General features: G+C 50.7%; 9 protein-coding genes across 9 annotated transcripts; 6 read left to right on the top strand and 3 right to left on the bottom strand.

The window, feature by feature from the left end:
* Positions 1–1,092: 1,092 nt before the first annotated feature.
* Positions 1,093–1,902, bottom strand: VFPPC_10024 (AAA domain-containing protein; the record flags this gene model as incomplete). Its single annotated transcript, XM_018288467.1, has 2 exons — positions 1,093–1,180; positions 1,244–1,902. 2 exons carry the CDS (start codon positions 1,900–1,902, stop codon positions 1,093–1,095), a joined length of 747 nt encoding a protein of 248 aa, XP_018137892.1.
* Positions 1,903–2,473: 571 nt separating this feature from the next.
* On the top strand, positions 2,474–3,097 carry VFPPC_14709 (glutathione S-transferase; the record flags this gene model as incomplete). Its single annotated transcript, XM_018292477.1, has 1 exon — positions 2,474–3,097. The coding sequence occupies one exon, from the start codon at positions 2,474–2,476 to the stop codon at positions 3,095–3,097; it is 624 nt and encodes a 207-aa protein (XP_018137893.1).
* A 232-nt stretch (positions 3,098–3,329) lies between these two features.
* On the top strand, positions 3,330–5,153 carry VFPPC_10025 (peptidase M61 domain-containing protein; the record flags this gene model as incomplete). Its single annotated transcript, XM_018288468.1, has 2 exons — positions 3,330–4,383; positions 4,429–5,153. The coding sequence occupies 2 exons, from the start codon at positions 3,330–3,332 to the stop codon at positions 5,151–5,153; spliced, it is 1,779 nt and encodes a 592-aa protein (XP_018137894.1).
* A 189-nt stretch (positions 5,154–5,342) lies between these two features.
* Positions 5,343–6,950, bottom strand: VFPPC_10026 (caspase-like protein; the record flags this gene model as incomplete). Its single annotated transcript, XM_018288469.1, has 4 exons — positions 5,343–5,350; positions 5,432–5,601; positions 5,670–6,108; positions 6,164–6,950. 4 exons carry the CDS (start codon positions 6,948–6,950, stop codon positions 5,343–5,345), a joined length of 1,404 nt encoding a protein of 467 aa, XP_018137895.1.
* Positions 6,951–8,721: 1,771 nt separating this feature from the next.
* Positions 8,722–9,596, top strand: VFPPC_10027 (WW domain-containing protein; the record flags this gene model as incomplete). The annotated part of the gene is made up of 2 exons (XM_018288470.1): positions 8,722–8,785; positions 8,851–9,596. 2 exons carry the CDS (start codon positions 8,722–8,724, stop codon positions 9,594–9,596), a joined length of 810 nt encoding a protein of 269 aa, XP_018137896.1.
* A 730-nt stretch (positions 9,597–10,326) lies between these two features.
* VFPPC_10028 (acetylxylan esterase) lies at positions 10,327–11,277 on the top strand (the record flags this gene model as incomplete). Its single annotated transcript, XM_018288471.1, has 3 exons — positions 10,327–10,656; positions 10,708–10,887; positions 10,951–11,277. The coding sequence occupies 3 exons, from the start codon at positions 10,327–10,329 to the stop codon at positions 11,275–11,277; spliced, it is 837 nt and encodes a 278-aa protein (XP_018137897.1).
* Positions 11,278–12,560: 1,283 nt separating this feature from the next.
* VFPPC_10029 (short chain dehydrogenase) lies at positions 12,561–13,334 on the top strand (the record flags this gene model as incomplete). The annotated part of the gene is made up of 1 exon (XM_018288472.1): positions 12,561–13,334. The coding sequence occupies one exon, from the start codon at positions 12,561–12,563 to the stop codon at positions 13,332–13,334; it is 774 nt and encodes a 257-aa protein (XP_018137898.1).
* Positions 13,335–13,457: 123 nt separating this feature from the next.
* VFPPC_10030 (hypothetical protein) lies at positions 13,458–16,537 on the bottom strand (the record flags this gene model as incomplete). The annotated part of the gene is made up of 2 exons (XM_018288473.1): positions 13,458–13,502; positions 13,559–16,537. 2 exons carry the CDS (start codon positions 16,535–16,537, stop codon positions 13,458–13,460), a joined length of 3,024 nt encoding a protein of 1,007 aa, XP_018137899.1.
* Positions 16,538–18,018: 1,481 nt separating this feature from the next.
* Positions 18,019–19,116, top strand: VFPPC_14710 (hypothetical protein; the record flags this gene model as incomplete). The annotated part of the gene is made up of 1 exon (XM_018292478.1): positions 18,019–19,116. One exon carries the CDS (start codon positions 18,019–18,021, stop codon positions 19,114–19,116), a length of 1,098 nt encoding a protein of 365 aa, XP_018137901.1.
* Positions 19,117–19,440: the final 324 nt, after the last annotated feature.

The following is a 19,440-nucleotide window of genomic DNA, read 5'->3' as shown; positions in this document are numbered from 1 at the left end:
AGCTTTACTTGAACCGCAAGGGATAACCAGTTGGTTGTTGACGGGCGTCAAGGAGAAACGGGTCAGTTTAGCACCCACGTTAGTTAGTTGTGCTTCCGTGCAAACCGCTGGCCATCAACTTCTGGGAATTCATCATCAAGTGACAGCACAAAAGCGGATACTCTAGTTGACCGTGAATGCAACAGCTCAGTCATCTCATCCTTTTGCACATACGAGTGGGTCAACGTGGGGTGATGATTCAAGTTGTTGGTCATCTAATAAACAGCAAGTTAACAAGTTTCCAATTCCACCACTCTGTTCTTTCAGACACAACAGTTTCATTCTCAACCTGATACGGTTCTTAACCCGTCAAAACTTCTTGAAGCAAAATGACAAACATAGAAATTGTACTCTACGATGCAGTCAAACACCAGCATTTCCTACCAGCCATCGTAGACTTACACATTGAAAGCATCGAGTTCGACAACAGTCTCCTCCGCTACCACCCTCCATTCACTCAAGAGAAGAGAGAGAAAATGAGCAAGTTCTGGGAAGAGCGGATAGACCAAGTTGTTAATAGCCGACGAATTATTTTTCTGGCCCTGACTCAATCGTCTGATGGAAAAAGCGAACAAGAGCTTGCCGGGCTAGTTGAATTGGGCATGCCGGAAGCTGACACGGGTCCATTTAGAGGAGATGTCGAGATGCTCATGGTATCCGCGAACCATAGAAACCATGGCGTTGGGAAGCGGTTGATGCATGAGCTTGAGAGAGTTGCCGTGGAGAAGGGTAGGACGCTGCTTGTAAGTCAACTATACACACAATCCGACAGCATCACGTTACATCATGCTAATTGGGCAAAAGCAACTTTCTACCACGGTTGGTTCTGTTGCAGAGAAGTTTGTTTACCCGCGACTGGGTTATGTAAAGGTTTGTCGTTTCGTCCATGTTGATCATGATGTAGCATTGCTGACTGGCGCAGTTTGGCATAGTTCCCAACTATGGCATTGTCCCTGTAAGTGGTGAGATGGTAGACGGGGCGTATTTCTACAAAGATTTAAGAGATTGAGAAATGCAACATGCTACACGAAGATGTGACCGGGGGCGGTGCCATCAAGTCTTGGTATGGTGCAACACAATATCTCTATCAGCCATGCGGATAGACCTCCCAGAGCCTGGAGTCCGAACCATTTCAAACTCACTAATGCAGCGTTATTCAGAGGCAACATGCCATAGAGAGAAATAGAGGACAGTAGATTGGTACTATAATATCGGCTTCTTCAATATCGCAACATCAGGCCTCGAGTTATCCACAACAAAGTCTGCCTTACTCTCTGGTTCGCAAGTGTCCAGGTACATCTTCTGTCCTCCAAAGTACCTATCCGTAGGAACAAGCTGCGGCGCACTCCCATCACGAACCAGCATCCTCTGCGCGCAAACTTCCGCCGAAACATCCAGAAATACAGACATGTTCCAAGCCTTTTCAAGTTCTGGGCGGTGTAAGAATATGCCGTCCACTATAACAACAGACCCCGGCTTGGCTTCAGCTTCCGGCTCATCTTCAATGACGCGATCCGTAAGCAAGTCGTGGCCGCGTTTCCTAAACTTTCTCGATCCATTGGGACCCAGGGGCTCCAACACATGGCTCCGAAATTGATCGTAGTCGTAGCTGTCGAGATAGAACCCTTCTGGGGACTTGGGGCCACGACAGTAACGCTTTTCACGAGTGTTGTGAAAATCGTCAATGGATATTCGTATTACGTCTGACGAAAGAGTTTGGCGACATTTTCCGGCTAGCTCGTCTGCGAAGACGGTTTTACCGGCTCCGTCGCGTCCATCTACAGCGACAAGAACGCAGTCGGTGCCAGAGTGAGGTATCTTGGATGTTAAGTAGCTGAGGAGCTGGTCCCGTGGCATCTCCATGCTTGGTGGTGTGTCTGTGTTCCAGAGACAAGCCCAATAATACTTTATTCAGAGAAGGACTGAAATTATATTTCGATTCTCCAAAGAAGTGATAAATGCAACATTTCCGACACGTGTTCTCAGCTCAAGCGGGGCATCCATAACGTCTCGTATTTAGCATCACGAGAGAAACCTGGTCCATCATAGCGAAAGAGATATGGGAGAAGAGACCCAGAACGTCGCAACAAAAGTACTTCCCCCTAGTGTTCCCTGAGCTGTAGGGACGGGGTGACCACGGAGCATAGCACGATGCCCCTGCAGAGCAGAAGATTCCCGACCGGCCAATTCAACAAGAGTCTTATTGTCATATATTTATAGTACAATGACATACTTTTACTCGTCAGTCAAGGCAGAATAGTATGCACAGTCCCAGAGCGCCCTCTTTAAATCGTAAACGTGCGCCTTCTATTTACTCGACGCCCTCTACCGACAACATTTAAAGTCTCGCCGTCTTCAAAAGTATAAGTCAGCCAAATGTAGCACTCCTTTCCCAAACACAAAGTTATCAGAGAAAGTGCAACATTCCACAGCAATGGAGCTCCTCTACCAAACTCACTCCCCCTACGCCCGCAAGGTGCTAGTCTTCGCACACGAAGTCGGCCTCGCCCCGTCCCTCAAAGTCATTCACCACGAAACCAGTCCCTTATGGCGAAACCAAGACGTATATGCTCAAAATCCCCTTGGCAAAGTCCCTGTATTGATCCGACCTGATCTACCCGCCATCTTCGACTCCGATGTAATTTGCGCATACCTGGACACTTTACACTCTGGGAGACGGCTTATTCCTGTCGGTGGCGAAAGTCGTTGGCAAGCATTGCGCATTCAATCTGTGGCACAGGGACTAGCGGACATTGGCATTGCGGTTCGTTGGGAGACGGCGAGGCGGCCAGAACCTTTGCGTTACCCAGATCTTTGCAGCGGGTTGATTCAAAAGTTGACTGAGAGCTACGACTGGTTGGAGAAAGAACTTGATGTTGATACGCCGATCCATGTTGGACATATTGCGCTCGCAACTGCTTTGAGCTGGTTGGAGTTTCGGGATTTGCCTAGTTTCAGAGGTAGACCAAGACTTGGAGCTTGGTTTGAAGCGTTTCAGAAGCGGCCAAGTATGTTGGCTACCCCGTTATTGGGCGATACTAAGGATGAGAAAGACTAAACACTTTGTCCTAGCCTCGTATAAGAGCAGTCTACAGAATAGCGCGTTTAGATGAGTACAAATTAAAGATTGGCGTGATTATTATAAGCCGTTGATATCCACAAGTTGACATCACTATCTAGTCCCAAACTACTCAAGCCACGACAAACACTCAACTTCCCCACACTCCTATACAAACACACAGCCCCGTTGCCAAGAATTTCCCAATCAAGCAATTGTAACTATCACAACTATGTCTTCTTCATCAAATCCCACACTTAAACTTCATTTAACTCCCAATGTTGATGATTCGGGTACTGTCAAGTCTCTTTCGGCGAGACTCACTATTGGCGGCCTCCAAAGAGGCCTCCAGGGAGGCAGCCCATACAATTCAGAGGAGCCCATTTTCTTATTTACGAATGATACCGATGGTAACTCCGGAGATGTTATTGCTAAGAGAGGCATACGAATTGAAGACGACAATGGACCAGTTAACACTTCCGCGAAGAGTTGTGATGGCTCCTTGGCAGTCTACGCAGATAGGGACATACAAGGCGATGCGTCAATCCAGTTTAATACCTATCCCCAGGATACAAACCATAGAAGCGATAGTGGTCTTCGTCGAGAAAATGGTGGCCTTGTTGGCATTGGGACGTTTCTACCCCGTCCCTACACCAAAGGGACATATGACATCACCATCAGTACCGATACAACCAGCACAGCCAAGATAGTCACCTCACTCGGCGAAGGAGCCACTGGAGCTGAAACGACTCTCCAGGAATGTATATTCATGATAGGAAATGTACACAGCTACCCAGCTGAGCATACATCGGGCTCAGGCTCCTGCGCAACATACTGGCTATCCGACCTGCCGCGTCCTCTTGACGCCGTCAAAGACTTCAGCAACAATATGTTCCCTCACCTTTCGAAGTTCTTCAAGGACGAGCACGGAAGTTATCGCGCCTTTCTTGCCAAAGTCCCAAACGTAGTGGGACGACTTACAGGACAAACCACGACATCAGTAGTCAATGTCATTCGCCATCAGCCCTTCAACCCTGCAGGTCCGAAAGCCATGGCCAAAGCTTACAACAAGTTCAACGTACCAATGCCCTCGGCCCTTGCATCGACAGTGTCACAAATAGGCAACGACACCTCCTGCCTAGGCGCAAGCTTGATCGAGTACGACGCGGACACAGCCTCCGGCTCCGACTGGTCATTAGTCAGAGTATTCAACAAGAGCATGATAAAGACCTGGGCTCAACTTGATCCTGAAGACGACGGAACACCAAACGACTGGTTCTCAGAAGGTACGTTCTTACAACACCAACTACATCACCCAGCTAACATCCCAGGCCTATCCAACCTATACACAATCTACCTCCCGTTTCGCTTCAAGCAACGCAGTCCAGATTACTTCCGCGCCACCCTCAACGCCAATCTCACAGCATACTTTACAAACCCACTCATCAACACACCTCTATCTGAGCTGCCCCCAGCTTCAACAACATGGCACGTGGAAGCGCTTCGCCAGTCCAGATTCTGCATATACATGATACGCATGGACTGCTTCACCCGGCGAGCAAGTGTCGCTCGTGACGCCGGCGTAGAACGACCCATAGATGAGATCGTGGCAGATATAAGCGTCCGTCGAAGAAAAGGCGAAAAGGTTCAGGAGAAGGATTGGTTGAAGTATATCGGAGATTGGATTGGACATGAAGAGGCGAAGCGGCATTTGGATGAGATGAAGAGTGGAAAGACGCTTGATTTGGAGGACATGAAGACTGCTTTTGGGGGGATAGATGCCGTTGAAGGGACGATGATGCAAATGGGCTTCGATCGAGTGAGCTTGACGAACGGTCTGGTGAGCGGGGTGATTGATGGGTCGAATGCTTCTGTGGCTGGGTTGAAGGACGGTGATGAGATTATGTGGCATTCACGGGTGGGAGAGTGTGAAGCAGACTGTGGAAATAAGTTTACGGTGAAAGTACGTCGTGATGGGGAGGAGAGAGAAATCGAGTACCTGTCCAGGGAGGACAAGGTAGTTAGGATGTGGAGGTCTATCGAGAAAGAGACTTAGTCAGGGCAATACATTACAGGTATCACTTCACGCATGATCCGGTTGGTACTGGGGCACATGATGCCCGTGGCCATGGTTTCATCACATATGGCACTGAGAAAGCATCACCAAGAATAAGCATCACGTTATCATAAGTAACATTTTCATTTTCCAACACTACTTCTCATGACGTTATTCGCGTATCCAATTTTAAAGCGCTACATCACAAACAGCAGGTTTGTATCTTCAAAACCGTCAGCATGGACACAAGAAAGACAATGTGAGCAGGATATACATACCCAATGGGTGACTGCAAGACAGCTGGGGCTTCTGAGTGTACTTGGATGCAAGGACATCTCGAATGCTGTTCAGGAGCTCCACGTAGCTCTGTTTAGGGTTCTGCTTCAAAGCCGTGATGAAGGCCCAGGACATGGCACCAGTGGCCTGGTTGGCAATTGTGGCATCGGCGCTGTGAAACATGGATTAGCATTTGATCTGAGATCATCCATAGGGTCCTACTGGCGTTCTGGAACTTACGATGTTTGGTCGTCTTTGCTTCCAGACCACATGATAACGTCGGCCGGTGAAGTTCTCGTGTCCTTGGTCTTGTTATACGCATCGTCACCTTTGAATGCGGTTTTGGCAAAACCAAAGACGGTGCTCGCTACTCCAGCCATATCACCGCGAGCATAAGATCCCAAAGCACTAAGTAGACCTTGACCGGCTTCCTTGGCAAGGTTTGGCTCCTTCAATATACCCTTGGTGGAGTAGACATACGGGAGATCCATTGCAGTGGCTGAGTGGCAAGAGTCGAAGATGGCCGTCAATCGGACTCCAGGCTGGAGAGGCTTGACCAGACGGAAATGGATCTCGTCATCGACAATGTGTCCAACTTGTCGGTGATCAACCGGGTAAATCACCTCGTCATAGCCATCGTCTTCGTCGCCGTCGACATCCTCGGTCTGTCCACCGTGGCCTATTCTTATGTCAGTAACAAAAATAAAACGCACTCCTCATTCAGTCGCTCGTACCAGAGTAATGGAAGAAAAGCGCATCATTGGGTCGAGCATCTTTGACAAGCCAGCCCATGGCGCGAATCATGTTATCTTTAGTTGGTCGCATAACGGGATTCTGCTGGTCGTCCGTCAGAATCACCATATCCTCCCGCTTATAGCCGTATCGCTCGACCAAGAAGTTCGATACGTTGTGGACATCATTGATGCATCCGCGAAGCTCTCCTTTCTGCCCGAAGTAGTTAATGCCGATCAAGAGGGCCTTGCGACGACCGGTACAGTTGGAATACTGGAACGTATAGCCTTGGGGAGCGCCGTGACCAAACTGCTGTGGAGCAGTCGGAGGGGGAGGACCGGCTTGGGCGCGGTAGGCATAATTTCCTCCTTGCATCGGATAACCGTAAGCATCGTAACCCGGAGGCGGTGGGTTGGCCGGCGGCGGACGAGCATATTGAGGTTGAGGGCTATGCCCATAGCCGGGAGGCGGCTGTCCAGACGGTGGACGCGGCCCTGGAGGAGGCGGGCCATAATTTCCCTGAGGAGGACCGTAGTTTCCTGGAGGTGGTGAATTATACTGGCCCGGGGGCGGTCCATAATTGCCTTGAGGAGGTCCGTAATTACCGGGTGGTGGTGAATTATATTGCCCGGGAGGAGGACCATAGTTGCCTTGGGGAGGGCCTTGAGGAGGTCCGCCATAGTTTCCGTACCCATACCCAAAGCCAGGACCTTGGCCAGGCGGGAAACCTCCTCCTCCTCCGTGATGCTGTGCGGCACCGTAGTGGCCTTGCCCAGGATAGCCAGACATGACTTTGACACGTACGCAGACTCGATGGTACTTGCGGAAATGCGATTCAGCGAGACACAGGCGGCTGTAGGTCGAAACCAGGTGTAAAATATATCGTCAAGCTACGAGACGTGTAGCAAGAAGTCAGAAGCAAGAGGAGCGCGCGGTTGGCAGGGGAATTTAGGTCGGAGGTCGAGAGTCGGCACGGAAACTATGCTGCCCTAGGCTGACTTGATTTCAGCTTCTCAGCCTTATTAGCCGTGGGTCGATGGATGAGCTGAGACGACCGGACGATTCACGATGGCGGCCAACAGAGCTTCGGGTGTCGTTTCGGAGCAGACGGCGGGGTGCGCACGCAGGATGCAGGATGCAGACACGGACGAGAGAACAGGAATAGGGAAAAGAAGAGACCGGTGATGTCAAGTCCCGCAGTAGCAGTCATGTAGGAAAGGCAAACAAAAGCTTACATGCATGTCATGTCGTGGATAAGCCAAGCCAAGACCAGACAGCTAGCTCACAGACACAGACACAGTTGACAGTGCACAGTGCCAGGTGAGCTGAATGGATCAAATGATGATGCTTGCCCCGCCCCCACCTCTTCGCCTCAGTCGAGTCGCTCCTTCCCTTGTACCAGACTTGTGCTCAGCCACCAGACTGCACGAGTTTTGTGTGTCTCATGCGCCGAGACAATCTATCTGTGCAACAGGGGAGCAGCGGATCCGAACGTGGTTTAGCCGCGCACTGTAGCGCCGCCAAGAGGCAGGAGCATCCCCGACTGTTTCCAGTCTGAGGTAAAAAGTCAAGTATTTGCCCATGTCTCAGTAGACACTAACACATCTCGACATGTCATACGCACACACTGCGATATGTGATACCTTCTGAGGGTTCAAATCTTTTGACTCCCCACTGTGTGTCTGGTGACTCTGGTCCAGTCTGGTCTCCATCACATCTTGACTATATCCGATCTGATTCTACTTTTGACCTGGGCAAATTGAGGTCAACCGTGCTTCAACCGCCTCCCAGGCATCGTCATGCTATTGTGCCTCATTCTCTACTCCATCTTCTTCATTGTTGACTATCCATCATGCTGCTGGCAAATCACTAGTCATCCCACGGCTCGGCATCCTCTTTGTTTGATTCATTCATGGCTGGGCTGTCTGGGGGCTGTGCTCTCCAAGCCAGTACTTGGTGGATCTGGCACCAGCAGAGGTGCTGCAGAGTCGCTGCAGAGTCGCTGCAGAGTTGCATTTGCACCCAGGCGTTTTATCCCAGGCGACATGGGCTTGTTGTTTACCTCTCATTGGAGCTGGTCAAGTTGACTTCTACAATGTTTGCTGCTAACTCTTGACTAGTGGCATCACTCGGCCACGGAGGCCGTCCAGATTGCCCTAATGGAGCGGCCCGTTTGGGCACCCGCAGCAAGGCCAAGCATGGACAGGATATTCAAATGTTCCCGCTTTCATGTCGGACCCTGGACTTGTCCAGTTTGATATGTACCAGCCCTGTTTGCTTTCCTGCGCCTCCGAGAGGTCAACCTCTTTCGTGGCCATTGCTGGCCGTATGAAATGACCCGCATGCTCAATTCTGATCAACCCCTCGTTCACTTGCTGTTTCACTCAAAGCCGACCTCGTCTTTGTTCAAGCGCGGGAGGGATCCAACAGGGGCTCCGGGAATATAACATACGTCAACTCTTTATCCATCTTGCATCCGCCTTTCATTTATTATTTGCCTCAACGTCCCGCCTCGAAGATCAGGCCTAACCGTTGTTGTCACAACAATCTTGCCATCACTATGTCGGTTCAGGGCCTCACCAACCAATTTGGGGGTATGGGATTTGGCGGTTCACCCCAGCCAGGTTTGTCTATTCTTCGGAGCTTGAAATAAGTATTATCAAGTACTCACCTGAGTCTCCTTCCCCAGATAACCAAAACTATGGGGGTCACGGCCAGTATAGCGCAAATCAAGGAGGTCCTCCTCCGCCTCAACCCGCATATCAACCACCCTCAGACAAGCCACCCTTGCCTCAGGGTTGGACTCCGTACTTCGACCAGCAACACCAGCGATGGTACTATGTAGAAGAGGCAACGGGTAAGACACAATGGGAAGCACCAGGCTACAGCCCGCCGCCAATGCAAAGTCCCCCTATGCAAAGTCCTCCTCCAGGGAGCGCCTATGCAGGGTACGACGAGGTCCAAACCAAAGGCGATAAAGGAGGAAAGAAGGGACATGGTGGAGGAGGGATGCTTCTTGGTGCTGCCGGTGGTCTTGCTGCTGGCGCTATCGGCGGAGCTGTGCTTCACCATGCTCTCCATGACAGCGACAGCAGCGACGATGAAAGGCATGACCACCAGTCTTATGTTGCTCCCACCGCAGCGGCTGCAGCAGCTCCAGCTGTGACCAACGTCTACCAGACGGAGTATGTTACATACAACAACGCTCCTCCTGCCATGTATGCCGCCAATAGATACGACAGCGACCGAGAGTCGCTCGACGAGGCTCGCCAGGACGTTTACGAGGCACGCCAGGACTATCAAGAGGCGTTGGAGAATGCCGCCAGCTCGAGTGCTAGTAGCAGTGACAGAGAGGAGTTGGAAGAGCGACGAGAGGAATTGTACGAAGCGGAGGAAGAGTATGCGGAGGAGTATGATGACTACTATGAAGACTAAGGGCTTGACGCTCTGGTTGTATGAGAAGTATGATACCAAGCATCAAGCTACGGAGGCGAGCCGGAGGAGGATTGCATCTAGTTCAGAACGTACACTGAGAATTTGGTATTGCCAGGTCTGGCACAGTCGTTATACGTATGAGAGTAATTGACCAACTTGTCGTCGCATCACGCAGACCCCAACAAAACATGGTGTCGAAATTGTTCCAGATTCACCAAGTTCAATCATGTGTCATCAGAAGTCATCTATTTTATCCGCATTTCCCTCCTTCCTGCCACATTGTGTCTGGCCAAACTTGACTGGGCGGTTAAATTCCCCACAACCACATTTACCACCGGCAGTTCAACTCCGGCATTCCCAACTAACATCTTGTCCCAAAATTATCATAATGCACAATTATCCAAAGGGCTGAATCTCATTTCCATGTTTCCGAATCTGCGGGGAAGGTTTCATCTCTCGGGAATTAATTAGGCAGGCCGGGAGGGAGATCCTTTCAGGCTAAATTGGCGTGCTTTTGGACCATCCGTGAGTGTAAGTGGTGATGGCTTCGTCTAATTCCGAATAGAGCATGATGTAATGAAGAAACAGCTGTTTACTGTAACTTATAGACTAGTATAAGTAACAGTCATACCTGTGCGACGAGTTCAGTGGCATGTCTACAAGCTGCATTCGCCCTTCCTGTGATAACCTACAACTCCCAACGCTATCAATCTATATTCTGAATATCGCAATGTTCCAATCAAAACTGGCACTCCTCTCCACGTACGCCTTACTCGCGTCTGCACAATCATGCCCCTCAATTCACGTGTTTGGTGCCCGTGAAACGACCGTATCTCCAGGCTATGGCTCCGCCGGCGCCCTGATTGACATGATCAAGGCAGCTCACCCGGGCACCACATCTGAAGCCATTGTCTACCCAGCTTGCGGGGGACAATCTTCCTGCGGGGGAGTCGCGTACGGCGATTCCGCGAGACAGGGAACAATTGCTGTTGCTGCGGCCGTGAATGCATTTCACTCGCAGTGTCCGACAACTCAGCTCATCCTGGTGGGATACTCGCAGGTATATATGGACACCCACGTAAGCCAGGAATCCATCACTGACGACAAATAGGGCGGCCAAATCATGGATAATGCTTTGTGCGGCGGAGGTGATCCCGGCGCAGGCATATCCGATACATCTGTTCCCATTTCCTCCAGCGCGGTTGCCATGATCAAAGCTGCCATCTTCATGGGCGACCCGCGATACGAGTACGGATTCACATACGAAGTTGGAACTTGTCGAGCCGGCGGCGTAAGTCTCTTCATACCTGACTTCATCCATATCCCAGGAGAAAAATACTAAACCTGAATGTAGTTTGACGCCCGTCCCGCGAGCTTCAAATGCCCCAACGCATCCAAGATCCAGTCCTACTGCGACTCCCAGGATCCATACTGCTGCACCGGCAACGACGCGAACCACCACCAGCAATACGTGAGTATCTACGGACAGCAGGCAATGACGTTCATCAACGGCAAGCTGAGTGGTAATTCTGGCGGTGGCTCTGATCCCGGGAACGGGGGAACTGGAACATGTGCTGCGTTATGGGGGCAGTGCGGCGGGATGGGATGGACGGGACCAACGTGCTGTGCGCAGGGGAGCTGTAAGGCTGCTAATGCGTATTACTCGCAGTGTCTGAATTAGGTTCTTGAATGTAGAGAGTGTGTTTAAGCTGCGGGATCTGTGACTGATGTACATATGCTTTGCGGGCGGTTTGGGCAAGGCGGCAAGGAGGTTGCAGTTAGGCTGCAAGATTTTATAAAATGATATATGAGCTAGCTCTTCCATTGAACAGTTAAGAAGTACCAGTCTCTGGGCTTTACAAACCTTTCTATAAATACAGTATTGACATTTATAAGAGAAGAGAGGACGCAGGCAGCTCCCGAAAGGGTTCCAGAGGGAATTATGAGAATAGAAGTTCTCGTCAACGTAGGAAGAAAGAGTTCCACGGCAGCACCAAGAGCTAGACAATCTAAATTCGGCAGGTTCAAAGAGTTAGCTCAGCTGTATCATCACCAGCAACAGCAGCCGCTGGTTTCTCTACCCGAGGCCAACGATAAACTCGTCCGCATCCCAATTTGGTAATACAACTAAACTGCGTAAACTGCCCCTAACGTTCTACTGCTCTGTGCGTTATGACATGTAAAAACTCTTCTAGAAGCTTGCAAGTTTCTAAATGCTATGACCCTCAAACTGTACCGCAAATGCAAACACCCTCAATTTCCTTACCACACGTGTCAGATATAAGAAAAGTTCGTCATAGCCCAACATCACGCAGTTAAACCCCAAAAATCACTCCTATATTTAAATACGCAATACCATCCTCAGCCAAATCCGCATATGGAATCACCAGTCCACCATCACAACATACCACACCACTCATTCACCCCGACGCACACTCAATAACACACCCATAACACAACACCACTTCAATATCCTTCAATAATTCAAGCAGAGTAACCCATTCCGGCAGAAACACGCAGTCCCAACCAATACAAGCCACTTCCCAGGCCTCCAAAACCAGCACTGACCAAGCGCCCAATTTTGTTCTACAAAGCACAATATAAGTCGAGCCATCAGAAAATGCATCCTGTATCCCATGCTTCCTGACAGGCCAATACCCGCGCCTGCATTGGCGCTCACTCCAGTCTTGGCCTGTGACGAAACGTGAAATTCGTGCAGCTTACCCACAAGAGGCATGTAAGCGACTCCCAAATGTAATGTGTCTCACATTCCCAGCAGCACGGGTCGACCAGTTGGTCAGCTTGGTCAAGTAGTGTTTACATTCACCTATTGTTCTCGAATGGCTCATTTAAAAAGGCCTCAATCTGCTCACGAGACCGTTTCTTGAAACTGTCGAACCTCGTGCCCAAGTTCACCATTGTGCCCTACACAATACCGCTGTCGTCAACACACATCCAAACACCATGACGCTTCATCGCAAAACCGTCATCGTCACAGGCGCGGCAGGTGGACTCGGTCGTCAAATCGCACTAACATACCTCCAACGAGGTGCCAACGTCGTCATCTGCGATGTAAACGAGGCCCGTCTCACTGCTGTGTGCGAAGAACTCGCCTCCGTGTACCCCGGCAACGTGGTCTTTCACATCACAGACGTCACGGATGAAATCGCCGTTCAACAACTCATCGAATCTACAGTTCAAAGATTCGGCCGGGTAGACGTGGTGGTCAACAATGCCGCCGTGATGGATACCTTTGACCCAGCTGCCACATGCACCAAGAGCCTATGGGATTCAGTGATCGCCGTCAACCTCACGGGTCCGTTTTTGGTCACAAAACACGCCGTGGCGCAGATGGAGAAGCAAGAACGACAAGGCGGACTCATCATCAACATTGGCTCGAATGCCTCGTTCAAGGGATTGGCCGGGGGCATCGCGTATGTAGCATCGAAGCATGGCATTGTGGGCGTGACGAAGAACACGGCCAGTTTTTATGGGAAGAAGGGCATTTATTCTGTTGCCCTGTTACTCGGATGTATGACGGACACGAATATCGGAGATGCGTTTGCGCAGGGTTTGAACCACGAGGGGTTGGGGATGATGCAGACGACGCAGCCGGCGATGGAGGCTGTTCCGACAGAGCATGTGGCGAGGTATGCTGCGTTTTTGAGTGAGGAGGGTATCGCAAAAAGTGCAAACGGAAGCTGTATCGTGATTAACGGGAATTGGCCAGAGGCATGACGGACATCAAGGACATGACAGGAAGGAAAAGTATTGGTTGTTGGAAATCGTATTACGTGTATTTTCTTCTCACATGGTGCTAACAAGCACAAGTCTATGCTTCTTTTACATCGCTTCGCTGTTTTACAAGAATGCCTCCCATCTTCTGTCGATTTGTTTTCTCCGAACCTAGACATGTTAGCTCGTCTGCGATGATACAATATAACGAGCGTTGGGTGACTTACCATTGGCGCCAAGAAAGAGACGCCAACAAACAATGCCAAGACGGTGCCAACCAACGTCACCTTATTAAAGCCCTTGCCCAGGATGTCAAACACGCCGCTAGGAGCCGCTTGGGTACCAAACACGTCTATGCCATAGGCAAAAATCAAGCTAGTGCTTTCGATAACGGCGGGAGTGGCAATAATCTCTTGGACACCAAGAACGTCGAGCTCGTGCGAAACGATGCCCCGGCCGTCAATCTCGAATTGGGGAGTGTACCGCATCAGTGACTCGGCTTCAATTTCGGCGGGAGTTGGATCTCTGTCGACAGGGCGGCGAGGGTCAATGATGTGCTTGGACACCGCAAGGATGCTATTGCTGTCGGGCAGGTACGCCAGCAGTTGTCGGCTAGTGATGCCTTGCAGAGTCTGAGTGACCGACAGGGTTGTCAATTGCTGGGAGAAAACATATGCTTGTGAGACTACCCAAGGCAGAGGAACACCAGTTGGAGTATCAACCGGGTTTAGGGATGAGAATTCAGTAGCTTCTCCCAGTGGACCACGGTCATTGGACTCGGGAGACTCGTACAAATCCGAAACAGCAACTTGGAACCCCTTGATGACTCTGTTGGTACCATCGTCGACTGTGTATTCGCCGAAAAACGTGCAGGCGTACCAGTTTTCAGCCATCGCGCAGGATGGACTCTTGCTGCCATCCACGCCATTATAAACCTGTGTCGCAAGAACTTGGCCAGAGACTATGTCCAACAAGTGAACTGAGAGTGTGTTGCTGGCTTCTTCCATGACGGCGACAACAATCGTATTGGGGTTGAAGTACTTGTAAGCCACCTTGCGGTCTCCGAGAACACGGCCAATGGAAGAAATGGGGTCATGGCTGGGTGGAGTGGCAATGTCGACAATCTTTTGGCCCTTGCCGACCTGGAATTGCCAGATGTCATCCTTGATGACTTTGCCACTTTTGGCAGTGAACTTGACTCCCTGCACGCCATGGTTGCCATCACGGAGCACAACAGTGTCATTTGGAATACTGCCCACGGGCATATTTGGCACTGGAAGTCCGTTGGCACCAAGTGCAAGCAGCCATTGGTTGGATTCATCGCCAATGGTAGCAGTGGTTGCAACCTTTGTGAAGGAGCCTGCTTGGCTAACTTCCAGAATCTTACCAGTAGTAGACTGAATAATGGCGCGCTCTCCATTGGATCCTACAACCGTAACCTCTCCTTCAGTATCCTTGGCCACGATGCCTTTGATATCCAGGGACTCTCCGGGAGGCAGGTGGAAAACAGCGCGCGACCACAAGACTTTGCCATGGTGGCCAGTGTCCAGGCCATAGAATCGGCCACGGCGCGTTGCCACAACAACAATCTTGCTGAATCCAAAGGTATCACGGTGCAAGCCTTCCTTGTGGCCAGCCAGATCAGCGCCAAAAATTCCATCAATGATGCGCTGAGGAAGATGAGCGAGATACGCCGGGAGATGCTGCAAGTCTGCAATGTGTCGATTGACCCGGTGTATATATGCTGCAACAGGGTTGGCATGAGCCTCCTCGGCTAGGACCTCGGCAAGTTTCTCTGCCTCAGGGATTTCAGTCCAGACAGCGGCCACGGCACCAGAAAGGCCTTCGTGACGAGTCCAATCAACTTGGCCATTCTTGATCAGAACCCAGTCATCGCCACGGGTGACAGCGGCCGACCGAATGGCAAAATCCTTACCACCGGCCTTCTTGATGACTTCCGAAACGGCATGGACAGCATTCTGTCCATCTTGCGGCTTGTATGGCCAACGGGCAAGTACGCCATGAGACTCAGAGGACACGATTATAATCTCGTCGTCGGTGATACGCGTGAAGTAGACATTGGCAGCATCGGAGCTTGTTGAAAAGGCACCGGGTCCGGAAAGTTGGGGAAGGTCGTACGCCTTGGAGACGTGTCCGCTCTTGAGGTCTGTATGATAGACTTCAGCTTTGTGGCCGGTCTTGGTGCCGATATGAACCAAGAAATGGGGTTGAGATTGGATCAGATGAGGAGCATGGATGCGAATCGAGTCAGTCCCATCGGGAAGAGTGAAATCCTGCTTAGACTTGGTACCGAGAACATTGACGCTCAGCTTGGAAAGACCACGGCTCGCCCAAGCGGCAATGGGTGCAGCAGAGTTGGCGCCAACAAACATGACATCTTCGGCTCCGTGGATGTCGCCCTTGTTGCCCACCGACCAGTGATCAACTCTGGCACCAGTAGCCGTGTCCAAAGAGGTAACCTTCAGGTTGTAAGAGCCCGGAGAGCCATGCAAACTGAGAACATAGATATTGGCAAGGTTGGTCGAGACCTGGACAGGGACGTCCTTGCTCGTCTCGCGGAACTCCCAAACAACAGTTCCCAAAGCCCCGTGTAGGCGTCGAAGCACCGTGACACCATCCTCGTCGAACAAAGCCAAAACATCCTTTCTCGAAGCTTCAGTCAGTTCCATTATTTCGAGGTCCTTAACTTGGCCCTTGAATTCCATTTCCCAGATGTTTCTTCCGGTGAGCGCATTCCAGGCTTGCACCTTGGAGCCGTGCGCCGACGTCACCCAATTCTCGCCCTCGGGCGCTCTGAGATGACCACCTCCATTGGCAATGCCATGACTTATTTGTTGGCGCCATATCAACTCGCCGTTGCTGGGATTGATGGCACCCACGACACCGACATCGCCTAGTGTGTAGAGCAAACTGGCCTTATCCTCCTTTCGCGGGCGGTGGAAGAAGGTGGTCTCGACCTGCGGTAGACCGACAAGGGAGTAATGAAAATCGATGTCGCCGACTTCGTCTTTGAAAACTGCAGCTGCGAGCGACGACAGGCCCAGAAGCAGGGCTGATTGGAGTGTGCGCCGCATGTCGATGGTGAGCTTGGGCGGCGAGGTCGTGCTTGGAGCTTCATCTGAAGCTGGCGACAAACTGTGGGGTGAAGGTGTTTGGGATGGAGAGCTGTCTGGTTGCTGAGTCATCATGAGCAACGAGCCTAGGGTAGCCCAGTCGGCATGCAGGAGTCCGGTTCTTCCATTTGCATTTCTTTTTAGCTTCCTACATTATCTACGTGAGAAATTATGTCAATATTTATTTTGTCGGCTGTTTATATTTCTCAAGTTCAGCTACACAGTCATTGTGTGTGGTGATCCTGGGTGTCGGAACAATTGGTAACTGTAAACAAGCAACAGACTATGACCAGTTCATCATTCCAGATCCATCGCACGAGGCGACAGAAGTTTGACCACAAAGCCATGAGGCAATGTCAAAATCATCCAGCGCGCCAAATACAGTCCGAATGCAAGTAAAAATATCTCCATGAATGACAAGTCACCCACACGGGTTGATCAGTATTGCCTTCCCACCACGAAGCAGAGCCTCAGCGTGATGTTGTGTTACATTGACTTCGGTTGTGAGACCTTCCACCAGACTCAACGGCACATCTTGCAGCAGACAAGAATAAATCCGGTTCTCTCGGCTACCAAGCGGCGATCACACGGGTATAGCTGAAGTTACACGTAAAGCATGATTCATCTGGGCAGAGATCTAGGCTGTGTGGCAAGATCGTGTTGGGAGCACCCATGGAGGTTCGCGTTGCGTCGCCAAGATGGCATTTGAGCCCAATAACATGCGGTTTATGCGAAGACAAAAATCCGCGACCAAGTTTCATATTCTTATCCGTTGTTAACTGTGAGCTACAACTGTCCAAAAGTGGCTGCAGCTACAGCTAGCCGCTTCGCACTGCGTTTACCACAGCTTATCCCCAAACTCTTGACCGTCAACAACATGCCATAAAAATACGAACATCAGCACAATCAAGCTTCACACACCACGGGCTTCAAATAGCCACTCACAAACACGAGATATGTCAACGCAAATCTCGTGGCACTCCAACCATCACGTCAAGTAGGTGTCTCACGCGCAACCCCAGCATACACACCAAACCCACCACATCAAATGCCGTCATGACGTTACAACAGCCTAACGCACGACAGTTTACCCGCATAGCGCGAGGTCACGACACCGATCGGCTACCATACTAGAGCAGCATCTCACACGCCATGTGAGCTTCACTATGGTCTGTGGACTACATGCTGCCATCATGGGTTGAGGTATGAGTGTCTTGTACGCCGTCATCCTCGGATACTTTCCGCTTGGTTGCCATGACTAGAATCCGGTATTTTGGACTATGTGTCCATGCTTAAGAGCCCGAAGGACATTGCACCCTTTGAAAATAGCATTACTACCTTCAAAGTTCAACATGACACTTTGAGGCTTTCCATCGCCACAGCATAAGGACATAAGACCCTTCGACAACAGTCCAGACTCTCAACCTACTCATTCAAGAGGACATGAATTATTCTGCGTCGTCCAAAACACCAGCAACATGTAGTGCAAGATCTCAAAGCACCGAGTTTTCTACCTTTTCCTCCCGTATTTCTTACGAAACACATGTCTCCCCATGGCCGAACCAGCCGCCTTCTCAGAATCCAAACCACTCATAGCAGCATTCTCTTCCACCCCCATCCCCAACCTCTCCCTCTCTGCAGCAGGTCTCCTCGCCCTCGCGGACCTTCACACCGTCGCCCAACGAACCGTCATCACCGGCGGCTCCTCCTGGCTCGACGCCTTTGTCCTCGCACCCGGTCTGCAATACCAACAGGCAGTCGATGCACTCAACACCAACAACAAGGAACCGTCCCTCTCCGCCGTATTAACATCTCCAAAAGGCGGAAACGAAACCAGCTACTCTATCAACAATGCCGCCATGGTGCAGTACATCCGACGTCGTTGGCAGAAAGCAAGTCACAATGGTGTCCTTACGCTCAACATTGGCGTAGTGAAGTCCGGAACTGCAGCAGAACAAATGGACTCATTTAAGCGCGGCGTATATAAACTCATGACACGACAAAAACCACTACACACAGAGAAAAAGATCGAGATAGACTGGCTAAGCCACGCGTTTTACCTCCTCAGTCCCGTGTTGACAATCATCGCCAGCATATTCATGATCCTCCTCGCAGATTGGTGGGGACTAGCATTCATAATCGCCCTCATGGCATCTCGCATTCTAAACATCTACTCCATCAAGCAACGCTCGCGGCCAGCACAACTTCCTCAGATAGAAAAAGACGACCAGGGCGAATACGTAATCGACCTGGGGAACGGCTCACGCATCCTCCTCCGTGGTTTGACATCAGACATCCAAGCCGTGACGACGCAGATGTGGCTTCGGCAGCAGAGCGTAGCAGAGAGTTACTTCGAGGCGGCCGCGAAGCTCATTGTCTACCTGGTCGCGGCGTTTAGTGGGAACCAAACCCAGGCGGGGGCCATGGTTCTCATGGCGCTGTTAATTACGAGCGCCGGATTGCTGGGACTGAGTAATGCCCATGCGAGTGGGCTACAGATGAATGGCAGGATTGCGAGATTGCAGCAGATGGGACATTTAGCTGCGGCTGGGGAGGGGGATAGGGAGCAGGGCACGCTGAATGGGAGATTGTTTGAGGATTTGCCAAAGGAGTTGCTTGAAGGGGGTGAGGTGGGTGGTCATGCGGCATGATTTGCATATCGGAGTTTTCATTTCATGGCATGTTTAGATGATTAAAGGCATACAAGCATTGCGGACATCGGACATTATTGATATACGGTTTACATAGACACAGTCACGAGTTACGCACAGCATAAACGAACCAGAGCCTTGGCAAAGCCACATTGTACAATACCCAAATACAAAACGTTTCTTATTCTTACGAATCACAATCCTGCCCATCATTTACAATACCATACACCCCGAAACAACTCACAACGCCTTCCCAAACATACCTGTAGACAAAACACCCTAATCTGATATCCCACAGCAAGAGTAAACCTAATCGCTCCAACA

This window comes from Pochonia chlamydosporia, chromosome 4 (assembly GCF_001653235.2).
Source record: "Pochonia chlamydosporia 170 chromosome 4, whole genome shotgun sequence".
NCBI classification, from domain to species: domain Eukaryota; kingdom Fungi; phylum Ascomycota; class Sordariomycetes; order Hypocreales; family Clavicipitaceae; genus Pochonia; species Pochonia chlamydosporia.
The sequence above is the reverse complement of the archived record's forward strand: the minus strand, read 5'-3'. Positions and strand labels throughout refer to the sequence as shown.